The sequence below is a fragment of the Triturus cristatus genome, chromosome 2_2 (assembly GCF_964204655.1).
Source record: "Triturus cristatus chromosome 2_2, aTriCri1.1, whole genome shotgun sequence".
Taxonomy (NCBI): Eukaryota; Metazoa; Chordata; class Amphibia; order Caudata; family Salamandridae; genus Triturus; species Triturus cristatus.
In genome coordinates this window covers 1,198,747,436-1,198,762,152 of record NC_140582.1, presented here as the reverse complement: position 1 = coordinate 1,198,762,152, position 14,717 = coordinate 1,198,747,436, and the positions used below count along the sequence as shown (strand labels likewise).

At 45.9% G+C, this 14,717-nt stretch overlaps 1 protein-coding gene across 11 annotated transcripts in view; it reads right to left on the bottom strand.

Moving 5' to 3' along the window:
• Window positions 1-14,717, bottom strand: part of DCTN1 (dynactin subunit 1) — a 733,647-nt gene that overhangs the window by 119,601 nt on the left and 599,329 nt on the right. For all 11 annotated transcript variants that reach the window (XM_085642808.1, XM_085642810.1, XM_085642809.1 and 8 more), the window contains 3 exons: window positions 8,574-8,702; window positions 7,578-7,720; window positions 6,691-6,857 (listed from right to left, as the gene is read on the bottom strand). In XM_085642808.1, coding sequence (XP_085498934.1) covers window positions 6,691-6,857; window positions 7,578-7,720; window positions 8,574-8,702 — 439 coding nt within the window. The remainder of the gene's footprint in view (window positions 1-6,690; window positions 6,858-7,577; window positions 7,721-8,573; window positions 8,703-14,717) is intronic.

Below are 14,717 nucleotides of genomic sequence, written 5' to 3'. Positions count from 1 at the left end.
GCCCAATGTTATCCTATGAGGGATAGGGGGGCCTTGGTTGGTGGCTGCTGTCTGGCAAGCCACGCGGCTGTGGGAGCTCGGCTCCTGGTCACTCACTCAGGGCAAGTGGGGAAGTAGGTTAGTGTAGAGAGGGCACTGCCAGGGCCACTCGGGCGGCTGGGTGCAGGGTGCTTTTGAGCCTTCGGGCGCTTAATGGAAATCAATGGGAATGTTCCGGTTTGGAAAAAGGCTGCAGGCTCGGGGATGAGGATGTTTCAGGTGCCACCACCACTTCGAGAGATAAGTTGGGTAGTTGTAGGTTAGGTGGGTACCCCGGGATTGGGCACAGGGGGCCGCAGGGTGCCGGGTGCAGGGGTGCCTTTTGACGTCGGGAATCTTACCCTCTGGTTGATCGCGGTTGGGGTGGCACTTGGTTCTGAGGCTGCAGGCTTCTTCCGGGATGTCGAGGGGGGTCCTTGGGTGCCGGACTCTGGGTCACAGTCGCCGTGGGGTCGTCATCAGGGTCTTTGTCCACTCCGGCACTGGCCAGGCTTGGCTGGTGCAGAGTGTGTTGGGTCCGCGGTCCCGGGCTGCTGCCAGGGGTTAAAAATAGGTTTCTTGAGTAGAGCCTCTACTCATGGGAGTCCCAGGGGCTTAGAGCCAAAAGGTAGCCAGGTCCTCCGGGGTTGGTGAGGTTGCTGGCCACGAGAGATGCCGCGCTGGTGCAGGTTCGAGAGTCGACAGGCCGGTAGGGCTGGGGCCTAAGCAGTTGGTGTCTTCTTCTCTTTTTAGCAGCTGCAGGGCAGGTCTTTGTTCTTCTTGCTCTTCTTGTAATTTTCTATCTGGAATCTGCGGAAGGAAGGTTCAGGGTGCCCCTAAATACTAGATTTAGGGACGTTACAGGTAGGTGAAGGCCAGGGACCAATGGGTCCTTGTCCTGGGGTGGGTACACCCCCTATCCTGCCTCTCTCCTGTGGGAGGGGGGCAGTAGCCTAATCCTGATAGGGTAGGGCCTCCCATCTTCAAGATGGCGAGAGCCCGGAGATTTGCTTCACCTCGCCTCCCCCACCTGAGGGGTGGGGTGGGCAGGCTGGCACATCCCCTGTCCTTGTATGGGGTTTCCGGCCAAGCTTCCCGCCAGAGTGGGGGGTTGCAGTGGCCTGGGGAAACTCCAAATGGCGGCCTGCCTTTGAAGCTTCCCTTTGCTCATCCTGGGGGAGGAGATTTCTCACCTCACCCAGGATGTGCATTGTTGCAGGCCCGGGAGAGCAGGGGCACTCCCACCCAGGGGGTCCAGCAACGTGTCTGCTGTGTGGCAGCCTGGGCAGCCTCAGAGCAGACGTGGATTGTAAGTTAGCTGTAAGGGGGCATCTCTAAGATGCCCTCTAGGGTGCTTAGTACATTAAATCCTACACTGGCATCAGTGTGGGTTCAATGTGCTGAGAAGTTTGATACCAAACTTCCCAGGCTTCAGTGGTGCCAATATGGTGCTGTGGAGCTCGTGTTTGACAAGCTCTCAGCACCATGTACTCTTAAATGACAGCACTGCACTTAGTGCCCAGGAATGGACCCGGGTACTGTAGGGGCACAGGGCTCCTGTGCCCACACCATAGGCGTAATGCACCCAGCTAGAGGGGTGGCTGACATATGCCTTGGCAGTGTAGGTGATGGGCATGGTACACAGTGATGTGTGCCATGTCGACTCTGTTTTGTCCTGCACCCAGACACTCAGCCGGCAAGGGCAGTGTGTGTGTAAGGGTACAGGGCCTCTGAGGGTGGCACAATGAATGCTGCAGCCCTTAGAGGCCTTCCCTTGCCACAAGGCCCTGGGTACCTAGGGTACCATTTACTAGGGGCTGACATGTGGCTAGGGTTTGCCAATTGGGAGTTTGTGTGGTTTAAGGAAGGAACATAGGCCCTGGGCACCTGATTGGCAGGAACCCAGGGTACACTCAATCGAAGTTCATTCAGCAATTTAGCAAAAAGTGGGGGCATACCATGCAAGAAAGATGGCACTTTCTCACACATGGTCAGTGACATCACTCATGACATCACTGATGACATCTCAAATGACTTCACTGATGACATCACTGATGACATCACTGATGACATCATCCTTTTGATTGAGTGGCAGACCTCCTCTCACCCTAATATAACCTTTGATACACACATTCAAAAATAGAGACTACACTTTTCAAAACAATGGACATACCAATACCAGTTACAACAACCTCTTCAGTAATTCTAAGATCCACATACACATCCACTCATTCACCAACAGTCCTATACAGTCACTCATACATGTACTCACTCATCATATGTACTCATACACCTATACATCCTGTTACACAATGCCACTCATCCATAGAGTTACTCACACACATAGTCACTCATGCTAATAAAGAATCAAACATACATTTACTTGCATATACAGTTATACACACACCACCACACTTACTTCTACGGAAACTTACACATACTTAGTCTTTTAAACAATCACTTATAGAAACACATACTTATTCATACAGGAACTCTTTCAATCTCTCACTCTCACATATACTCACTTATATACACCAATAGTCACATATACTAGTTTAAAACATATGTAGTTACTCATAAAGACACTATTGAGACAGTCATTCACTCACTAACACACCCATACACACACTCATCCACCCATACAGTCCTGCACACATGCTGTCTTCAACACATACAAACAGTGAGTCACTCATTCATGCACCTATGCACTACGTAATACCCCCCACCGAACCATGCAGACACTCAGACTGATACTCAAAAAAAACAACTAATAACCTATATTGACACCCATGTAGCTACTCACCAACCCATGCAGCCACTTATACACAAAGTGAGAGACTGATACAGATATTTACATATTTAAACATTACTCACTAAGCCATGTATTCACTATGATACACTTAATCAGTCAGTTACACAATCAATTTTTCAAAAACAAATCATCCATTTAGACACTTATATACCCATTTATTCTTCCATCGACCTTGAGATATACATATATAAAACATATTTAATTTTCAGAAAAACACACATTCACTGGATGATGTCATCAGTGATGTCATTTGAGATGTCATCAGTGATGTCATGAGTGATGTCACTGACCATGTCATGAGTGATGTAATATGTGACGTCATCAGCAGTGCATTGCGGGTGCGCGAGTTATAGTTAACGGGGGAATTTCAATGGTTTTGTACCAGTGAAAAGTCCAGCTAACTATAACGCCCCTGAAACCTATGGTTTTTTCAGTGAATTTCTGAGGTTTTTTAAATGCTAATTCCTAACTATAACGTGCCTGAAACCTATGGTTTTTTCTGTGAATATATATATATATATATATATATATATATATATATATATATATATTTTTTTTTTTGTATAGCGGATTGGTTCAATTCCATCAGTCCAGGTCCAGGGAATGCATTAAACAGTATGAAGGATATCTTATTTTCCACCCCTACGTTCTCAGTGTTTAAATGAGCAGGTCAAGATTCTTTGGGACAGTACTGCAAACTCTGCTTCCAGCTTTTGAAACCATATCAAGGAAGCAATGCTCACTGATCATACTAGGTGCATCCTTTACACATCTCCTGACTAAGACATTTACATTTAGAGTTGCTGTGATCAACATCTCAGCAGCCTGTGTTCCTTAAAGTAGTGCAGGATGCTTGGATACTGCCTGCATCCACCGTACTACACAGATCGTCAACCCTTCTGCGAGGTCACCCGACAGTTCAAGGGGACAGCTTCCTCTTTCCCCCGTTTTGAGGAGGTGGTAATAGTTCAATGGTTTGCCAGCACAGATGCCTGATACATATGATACAAATTGCAATGAGGAGGGAACACCCTTTTTGCGCCCCTTCCTAATTGAGATTCATTATGAGACGGTAAACTCATTCGGTTATTCAGAGATGCTTTTCCCACTTGCAAAATGAGCTTAACATACCAAAGAGCTATTTTATAGCTGCAAACCCTGTGACTTTGCAAATCGCAGAGTTTGCGACTGCAAAATGAATTTGTATAACTGTCCTTCTAGGCTTTAGCCAAAAGCTCAAGACAACATCTAAGCATATTTGTACTTTAAGTCCAAGTTACAACTTGTAGTACGATACTAGACTGTTTTGGAAGCTTTCCTGTCAACATTAAAATACAAGTTTATTCTCTGTTGCAGCTAGATTTTAGTTGTGTCAATCTTTTGCTTTCTGATATCTGTATGCATTCACAATCAGAGAACCGGATGAGAGATTTTCACCAGAACTTCTCAGCAGACAATGGCCACCTGTTCTACTTTGCAGCCCTTTATTGTGGTCTTGGTTAGGACCAGTGTAGCACTTGAAAGCTTGGCAACGCCTTTCAATGGGTTCAGTTGTATTTCCTTTTGTGTCCAGTCCTGACTTGTAGTTTTCAGAGGATTTAACATACTTTGAGTTTATACACACCTCTTGTTTTGCCAGAGTTATTTTTGTCTGAACCCTTATCCCACTCTCCAGTTGCAGTTTTCTCAGCTGGACCCCAATGCCTGTTCTGTACATTTGTTGAGTTCGTTTCTGTTTGCATGTACCAGAACGGGGTTAGCTTTCCCCGTTCCTGCCAGGTACAGCTTGCTCTTGACACTAGTACTGTTCATGATTTCTGCTTTAGATTTCTTCAGTGCTTCTTATTAAGTAAACTCATGATTTTCCTTTGGGTATCTGCTACCTCTTGAGCCTTTGGAGACCATTAAACTGGATAGGACACGGTCATTCGAAGAGTTGAACATCTCCTCGAGGATGCTGGGTCCATCCTGGCTATCGTTTCCTCGCTCTACATCTGCCAGAATGGCTTATAGGTGGTCAGCAAACCTATGCAATGGCCTCCTGGAACTCAAAAGTGGAACCCTGATAGTCTTGTACTTTCTGCTCCGGAATGAAAGAGGGGAGAGGGGAGAGGGAGTTGGGGAGGGGGTGCAAGGCTGTGTTGTAGATAGGAGAGTCAATGGATTAACCCAAGCAGACTTTGGATGGTTTGGTCTGAAATCCGGAGTCCACAATGATGTTTATCAAGGGAGCAGAGAAGAGTGTCCTTTCGATCTTCTGTATCTCACAGTAAGCCTCGGTCTCAAGTGAGAAACCACTCATACCCCAGGAGGAAAAACTACAGGGCCCACAGCACCGTAATGACTCCCTCAAGTCCTTTTATCAGAATAGAGTGCCTCTATCAAATGGGCATCATAAGGAGTCAAGCTTGAGTAATTAGTAATAATTTAATGGGATGGGAGCGTCTGCTCCCTAGCAGAAGGGAATATCTTGTTCAAAATGCAGTGGAATTTGCACAACATGTATGCTATGACCTCATACCTATTAAACTCAGCAGAATGCAGCACAATTCCCTTCCTACAAAATAAAATCAGTCAGAAATATATACAATATTTCAAAGTATTTGTGTCTAATCGCCACCTCCGGGGGATCTGAAAAGTTACATAACAGTTTCTTGATAACCCACAGCAAGCCTAACATCCTTTCTTTTCCTCTCACCACTAGATTCTAGTTGTTATCCATTTGAAACTATTCACAACATACTCTAATACTTGATCTTCAGAAACTGGCTGTATACACTTTTTGCTAGAAGCACTGGCTAATGTAACATCGCTCACACTCACTACCATAAGACTCATCTTCAATTTCGCACCTAGACTCACCATCAGTCGCAACATTCTAATATATTCTACAACCTCACACCTATAAACCTAAAAGGATGCAGCAGTCCCATAAAGGGAGCAAGAGTGAAAAAGCGCTAAGGTCCACAGATAGAGCATGAGCATCAAATAAAAGACCCACATTGGCACAGTGGAGCCAATGCTGACATATCAGATGGAGCGCAGTACCTTGAGGCCGAGGGGGTGCAATTTACACCTCGGGTATAAAAGTATCGAAAGCCCAGAACTGCAGGTGCAGTGGTGTAACGAAACGGGGGGAGGGGGGCTGGGGTTAGTGTTGGGGAGGAGCCCTTTCAAGTTACATGGAGGGGTCCCCCTCCGGACTCAACCAGGAGATCCCAGGCCAGGGTACTAAGCTGAGGGTGCTCCCACACTGCGGGACCCTATGTTACGCCACTGTGCGACTAGCTTAAAGCACTCTTAAAGTAGCTCTGGTGGAGTAGGGTCATAGAATGCAAATTCAGAGCAGAACACTGCACGTCTATGACCCAAAGAGAAGGCGCAGAGCCCTGTGATACCAGCGCAGTGTACTGTACCGAGAGAGCACCTGGCTCTAGGACCAGGAAAAGGAGAGAGGATCAAGAGAGCATGTGAAAACCTACACTCATCCGGAAGATCAGGAAAGTTAGAACAAAATACACAACGTTGAAGACATAGTATTTGGGTATGCCCGATAGGAAGGTTCTGTGTGTGGCAGGGCCAAGCACGCATCCTGGCTTTCTGATCTTTAATCCTGTTGTCCCAAGTCAAATGGCCTTCCAAATACAGCCTGATAGCCTGGCCATTCCACAAGTATTGAGGAAAGTGGGCTGGACATACCAGTAACCAAATCTGGAGGGACTTCACTGCTAAAACTGCGTACCAGAGCACCAGCAGCAGATCTTTTTAGGATAGTGGGAAGCAATTAATGGAAGCAAATATATGAGGTTCACGATTACATTTCCCATGTACTGAATAAAATGGAGAACTAGTACACTCACCTCCAGTGGCACCAGACACAATAGAAGCCACTCCCGAGGTAGGAGCTACACGAAGACCTGCAATCGTTTGTTTTGACTGGTTGTTGAGGCGTTGCCTCAACTCAGACTTCTCCGCCTCCAACTGGTCAATATCTGCTTGAAGAGCATCCATCGTCTCCTCAAACTCTCTGAAGAAGAAGAGAAAGTGTTTTAACCATGTGTATTTCATCACTTAAAGGTACAGCGTTTCAGCATGGACACTTTCGAACAGCGCTCTTATTCAGAAAGGACGAAGATGTGCAACAAAAAATCTAAACATAAGGAAGCTCTGGCACACTGGGATTTCTTGAAGCATAAAAGAAAAAAACAAGGTAGGTGGTTTTAACATTGATGTGCACTTGTTACCACCGTTCCTGCCATTCTGAATTACCAATAAAGCCTTTGTGTACCTGAAGTATTAATGCAAAAGGTAACGGAATACTTCAAATCTGGTCTAATTAAAGGGAAAAACATGGACTTTATAAGAAGGTTCTGTTTGCTGTGCTCAAGGTAAATACATAGGAACCAAATTACAAGTGTTAAAGAAAGGAGAGCAGGATGGCCATGCACACGGTATGAGCAAAACAGTCATGCATGCAAATCAGAGACAAATTATTCAAAAATAAATTTGTAAAAAAACGAGTCTTCTACTGCAACAATCCAGGCATTCTGCTGCCAGAACTGCTAAGAAGGGAAGCAGTGGTGACCAACAACCCTAGATTTAAACAGATCCGTTCTCAGAAGTGTGAAAAAGGGCAGATTGTGCACTCCGAAGAGTAAGACCAATGGCAAAGACTTCCAGGAGATGGATATTTTACAAAAAATACAAGTGCACTTGGAACAGAGCTCTCACTGGCTGGCGGACTCACTTTTCTTTCTTTTTCAGGAGGGCCTGGGTCTCCTCCAATTTGGTTTGTATCTTTTCAACCCGATCATCTGCATCCCTGGAAGCACTGTCCAACTTCTTTTCCAGCAGACTGAGACGAACGTTGGCTTCACTGAGCTCCTCGCCCTAAATTAAAAAAAACACACCGAATTCACTTCATGATGATAAAGTACATATATAGTGCTGCCTGGTTTGAATCTTTCACTTGAATCTTCCAGTCCAGGAGATGCCCAATGATCCGTGGACTGAGGCGAGGCGGAGAGAAAGAATCCGCAAGGGCACACATTATCCATCAGAACTTACTTTACTGGACGCTCCACCCTCTGCAGATTTCTTAACAAAACTATTTTTTTTTTTCTACAGTTTGACCCAAATACATACACAAGGTCTTTAGAGATGTGTGAAAAATTAAACCCCTGTATATTTATGTATATATTACTATATGGCCATCAACTACTAAGTAGGAAAAGCTTGGTTAAAAATATATTTAGAGAAAAGGGCACTGTTGGGACACAGTGAAGGCAATGTAAATGGCAATGAGGTGGGAAGGACATTTTAAATGTGAAAGGTGGCAAAATCACCTTCTTCAAGAGCATTATTTATTCTCAGTGTGTAAGTGTTAACAAATAGAGAACTGCATGAGAAGATTAGGATGTCTATTTACCATGATTCTTTACCATGACTCTAGAAGTGCATCTAGTTGTCTCTTTCCTAAAACTCAAGTTTAAAATGCTGGAAATAGGACACTGGCAGAAGTTGGTCTTTGGTGAACAACTTTTCAAACACAAGAATGACTTGTGAACTTGGTGGATCAATCTATTTTGTGACACATTATGGATTTGAATTCTGAGAAAGATTGTGCGAGACAAGAACACAGGACCGGCGCAAGTGGGATTTAATCTAAATCAATGGCCCTCCCTAAGCTGCTATCATCTTGCCTATGAATGTGGGTGTTGTGTAAAAGGTCTTTCATTCTAACCTTGATTTTCAAAGACTTCTTCAACTCTTTGATGACCGTCTCACGATCCTCCAGCTTCAATCCAAGTCCCTCTGCGTCTGTGATCTCAGCTCGCAGTGCAGCTGCTCTTTGCTCCACTGGAGGCGGTGACTGGAATACACACAACCAGGGGATCAATAATCTGTACCACGGAATACTAGACAAAGGTACTTGAGGAAATAAAGAGCATGAGTAGAAAACAGGTTCAATTTACTCATTTGTTTTCTAAAAGCAGCGAACCTCTTGGAGAATACCGTGGCCCATGAAAGTTGACTCCAAGTTGTGAAAAATTAGGATATATGACATCTCTAAAACTTGTTATTCTTAATTAACATGTTGCATTAACCTTTACAGTGCTGGAATGAACTATTTCAACACATGACAATCTAGGCAAGCCCAAAGCAAAACAAGCACAACCGGAAAAGAAGGCGGCTACTGAAATATAACCTTCATTAGAAACATCACAAAGTTTGCTCCCCTAATGAAAAAGAGTCTAAGACAGGTGCGGAGACTGAAGCTACTGGTAAGGAAACCACACCCTCACCCATTCTTTAAGATATCCAGCGTGTTCTCACAACGTTGTAGAGGGTGGAACACATCTGAGACAGAAGGGGCAACTCCAAAGTGAGGCAGTTATGGTCTGGAAATGCTTATTATCAGACCTGCTTCTTTCATAACAGGCACTCGGCACAGTGAGCTTCTGACACACTACTCATCATGGTACAACATCAAGACACAGCTACACACCCATCACCCACTTGACATTGTATATTTCTAATCAAACCTCAGCATCCTACCAACGCAGCAAGCAGTGCATAGGCCCGAAGGGTTTACACACAAACAGCAGGACCAGGTCAAGGTAACACTGAGGCATGACACACTAGTGGAGGGGAATCATGCTGTGTCACTATAAGGAAATGCCACGTTTTGCATAATCACACTGTAGGGAAGTAGTATCTGCTTCTTATGGTTTCCCCACTTTTTGCTGATGTCACACTGTTTTTGGACTAGTCTGACTGGGATCCAGCTATCCAGGACCCCAGTATCTGCTTTCTCCCTTAAATTGCTATGTATGTACTTTCAGTACATTCCAGATTGGATACTGGGGTACCCTCATCAGTCCCAAGTATATGGCACACCATGTATTCAGGACATAGGTACCCCAGAGGCCTACCATGGGCTGAAGCATGCATTATGCCACCCATGAGAGGCCATTCAAAATGACACCACAGGTCTGCTACAGCAGCCTGTGCACGCTGGTGCTTGCACCACTTACTTAGATATAGGTTCACTATATCTATCTAAATCACTACACTTAAACACCTTTCAGTCACCCCTATGGCAGGCCTTATCAATCCTGAAGGCAGGGTGCTGGGTTTTCAGTGAGAGGGTGCCCCTGCATGAGCAGAGCCCCTCTGCAGCCTTCGGAGACCATTCTCCTGGGTTGTCCGTTATGCAGTCAGACAATTAGTTCTAAGTGCATTATAACCTCGTGGTAAATGTGAACTTTAAAACGGCTGCTTAGAAACATGTGTTTGGTGTCAAACACCTTGGAATCTAACCCCCACATCAGTAACTGGTGTTGGAGGTATGATTCCACCCTTCCAAAGCGGAGATGTGTAGGTCACCGGTCTACCTGGTACCAGCTTTCTCGACCTGGGCAGCACATAATGGACGCTGCCAGCCACAGACACGATTCTACTCTCCTACTGCTGACCCAAGCTCGAGCAGAGGAAGGCATGCCAATAAGCATCCTGTCACAGGGATCTGTGACCACCTCCCAGACAGGGTTTAGTGTATTGGGGCTGGGTGGGTGCACTCAGCGTGCCAGCAAGTCTGCACTCGGGGCACATTTGGTGTCCCTGTGCATACTCCAGCTCAAACCAGTTCTGGGAGCCATTGGCTCCTGCTCTGGCGTGAAAATGGACAAAGGACATGGGTGTAGCCACCCCTCTGTCCTGCCCCTCCCCTAGGAGGGTCCCCTGAATCTGTCCAACCCTTTCCCGTGGGTATAAAGGGGGTTACCTGACTACAGGCCTTAGATTTTACATGGACAAGATTCTGCTAAGAAGAAACAAAGTACTTCAACTGTCTGCACGACGCTGGATGACTGAAGAATTTCCCTTAGAGTAAAGGAGTTACTCCTCTGCAGAAGCAGGCATCTCAACGCAATTGACCGGTTTGCTGCTCCTGAGGACTCCGAAGATTTCAGCAACACAAGAGGTGGGTTCCCGTAGGTCCCTGAGATAGATCGGACCTCTCAGCGATTCTGGACCAGTATTCCTCGTGGGGGCAGTGCAACCCGAACCTCTGTGCACCGCGTACAATTGCAAGTGCATATGCTTGCAGCATTTACACCGAAGATATCTGGCCTCCACTCACCAAGTGCTCTGTGGGCTGGTGCGCTGTAATTTCGCTCGAGGTCTCCTCGCAATCCCTGGTCCTTTGATCTGTGGGTCCTGGCGAGGGTCACTTTGTTTGTTCTTGTGCTTCCCTGGTTGCGCCAGTTGTGCCCTCTTCATTGCTTGGAGAGTCTCCTGGACCTTGCTGGTCCACACCGTAACCGGGATGCTCTGCCCGCATGGGTTAAATTTCCCAAGGCTTGTTGGTGCTCCAAACGGACATCAGCCCCTCAGCACTCGACATCCTTCGTGGGACAGCGCACCTCCAGATCCTGGTGGTCCTCGACGTCTCCTGGTCGCCGTGGCTGCAGAGTCAAGAATCCCTTCTTCGCACCTGAAGCACCCGACATCGGTGGGCATTTGACTACCGAGCCCCTGGTCACCTGAAGTGACCCATACTCTATCCCCCTCTCCTTTCAGGTTCTTCTCACCTAGAATCCAGGCTTGGATTCCACCGGACACTCTTCGCCTCTCTGGCAGCAGTACTTCTTTGCAACTCTCCACTGAAAACAACGAAGGTTTCCGACACCGCTTGACCCCTATGCATCTGGCTCCTCTTGGATAGGTAACACGGGTACCTCTGCACTCACTGGTGGGGTGGCCTTAGAACCTCCTATGTTCCAAAAGGTTTGTTCAAAGTCCTCGTAGAAGTGTCCTAAAACTTTACAACCGCGACTTTCCCATAGAGTTGTACGGAGCACGCGGTCGTGTTTCCTCACTGCACCCCGTCCTCCATGGGATCCCTGTGTCACTGCCTAGGGTGGTTGATTGGAGTCCCAGCGATTCTATGTGCTTTAGACACAATGTCTAATCAAGTCGTGGTTGTTATACCATTTTTTTAGTATATGGTTCGGTCTCCCCCTGGAGCCCGCTGTGTATTGTGCTACTTATGAATGTTCAGTACTGTGTGCTTTATGTTCTAATCTCAGGTAGAGATTAGCAGACAGTGATATAGTAATAAATACATATTTTTATATAACTACTGGGTGGTTCTTCTTTCATTTAGTCATTCAGGAGGTGATATTCTGGTAAAACAAGCTGCTTTATATTCCTTCAAGATTAAGCCTGAAGGCTGCTCTCCACAGCTACCATTAGGATAGCTTTCTAAAGGTTATCTTTGACCTCATACATCATAAGAGTCATGTGGACTGGTACAAGGTGCCCACTTTAACTAGTGGGCAGCATATACCAGGCCACCTACTCACACACACCCTGACATTTGGACTGATGCTGCTGGTTTTTCGACTCAAAGTGCACGGGGACCTGCCAACTAAGCCCCAGTACTTTAGCCTTTACAAGGTATAACTCTCCCACACCCCCAATTGGCATAAATTAACTTCCTCACAATTTTCTAATATACGGTACCAGGTGTAGCTAGCGCCTCTAAGTTAATTGTCGCTTGTGGACGAAGCACTTATTGAGCCACCACGAGTGTGACAAAGCACGGCACGACTCCCAGGCTGCCAGTGAAGACTTGCAAAGCATTTTAAAACTTCTATCTCAACTTTGCCATTTGAACCCTTGAAGAGGCCAAACCTTCCTTTTTAATATTTAGGTTGACCCAAGATAGGCCTAAACAAACCTAAAGGCAGGGTACATTATATTAAAAAGGACATGTTTTGAATAGTTTACATGGCCTGACAGTAAAAACCCTGCATTGTTGTTTTTACGGTGGAAAGGCTAGTAGCCCCATTGGTGCGTATGGAGTTACACGCTAACAACTAAGCAGTGCTAACTTTCAGATGGGACTACTAAATCTGATACTTCAAGGTGTCAAAAGAATTGTTGTATTAAACATGACTAATTGCCCAAGTCGAATTTAATGCAAGTATTTTACAAATAGCAAATTTAGAAAGTTGCCACTTTGTTACCTAAGTAATCCAGCAGCTGTTTTCTACTGCAGGCAGCTGCTGGCCTTGATAAAGCCTGGTACCCTACTAGGGAGAGGTGAGAATGACTTTCAGGAAGAGGAACAAAGGAAATGTCAAGGGAAGAGGTGTGATCTCCACCTTGCACAACAGCCAGAGTGGATGTGAACCACCTTTGAAGGGCAAATTGTAGTCACACTCGGAAGGGGCTGCTCTTTTTTTTTTTAATGGCATCTAGGCAGGGAGGGAGAAGCCCTTGTCAAACTGTTTTCCCAAGGGGGGTGTAGCACCTGGGTAGCCACACCTCTATATTGGACTAGGGAGTTCCACACACCAAGAAAAGTGTCTGTCTATGTTCGAAGTAGGCAGAACAGTGCACTCTGATAGCTAGATAACACATTTCACAGGAAGTAGTCATCAGGCCGGAAGGGTTCTTGTAGCTTACTGACTAGTTGGTCGCTGCCACTACCTCTTAATCTCATTGCGGGCATAAAAGTGCCACCCCTGGCAACTGAACCGTAGACCACTACTAGACTAGAAAAAAAGACCAAATAAGGACTATCCTGCTGCTCCCTGGACCCAGCAATGAGAGGCTTCACCGAGGACTGGCAAAAAGACGACTTGACGTGCGATGCTCCACTTGTCGAAATGTTGTCCACGTGTGCCAAACAGAAAAAGTGACTCTGAGAGTCAGTTTGGCTGACACTCGGTCACAGCTGCAGGGTCATAAAAATGGAGAAGCCTGCACCCTGGTGAGCCCAGCGCTAAGACATCTCAATTCTGCTGGATGTTGGACTGCAGTATTGGAGACCAAGTCCAGACCCTCAGCAGGTGCACCGGAGTTTGCTGGACCCGTGAAGGCTGTCAAAGTGTACTCCCTGCAAGAAGAATATTGCCATTTAAAGGAAACTACTGGGTTTGATGTAATCAGAGACCAGATACCAATGGACATTACTTGGACACTGTAGTAGATTGACCCCTGAAGGGATAGACACCCCAAGCTCGAGGAAATTGGGGTGGCCACAGGAAGTCCCACTGCCCAGCCCAGCATCCTCTTCAGCATTGACTTTAATGGAGGTCCTACCGAAGGAATCAGAACTGGACTGGACCCTGCTAAAATGACAGGTAACTGTCCCCCTAGATCGGTTTGGTCCCTGTGACTGGCCCCCTATCGGAGTTGGGATGTCCTAGAGTGCACATATAGCTATTATCAATTTGCTTGTGGTGACTAACCCTAAACCGCTGTCGATTACAACGATTTATTGCATTGAGTGTAAAGCAGTGATTTATTGTTTGTTTTAAAAATCATATCCCAAAATACCTCCAGTGGTTTTTGTCGTTATATACCCTATCTTAATAAAATGGTTCTGGATTTTTTTGTGTTGGATTTTCTTCTTATTCACTTTTTAGGTACTTCTTAATGCTTTACACTTGTTCCTTTAATAAAATCTGACTGCTCCGTGCGACAGATGGGCTAAGCACCAAAAAAACCTAACTGGATCTGATACGGAACTGTGTTGTTATAACACAGTGAGGTCACACAACCACACCATGTAATCTACATTTTTCAAATCAAGTGTTTAATAAACACAACTGATGATTTAAACAAGGCTGGTTGGGCCGGCAAAGGTAGAAAGGCCGAAAGGAGGACAAATTACCTTCTGAAGAGCCTAATGCAAGGTCTTGCTGGGCTTAAGACAGAACAAACAAGAGAATGTTCAATAGTTTTGTCTGTAGTGGGTCAGTGTTCCAGATACCATCACAGGTTAAGAACTAGTCCCGGTGCACAGCATAAATAAAGGGCGTCTGGAGGAGAGGAAGACATCCACCACCTTAGCCAGCAACTCAAAGGCAGT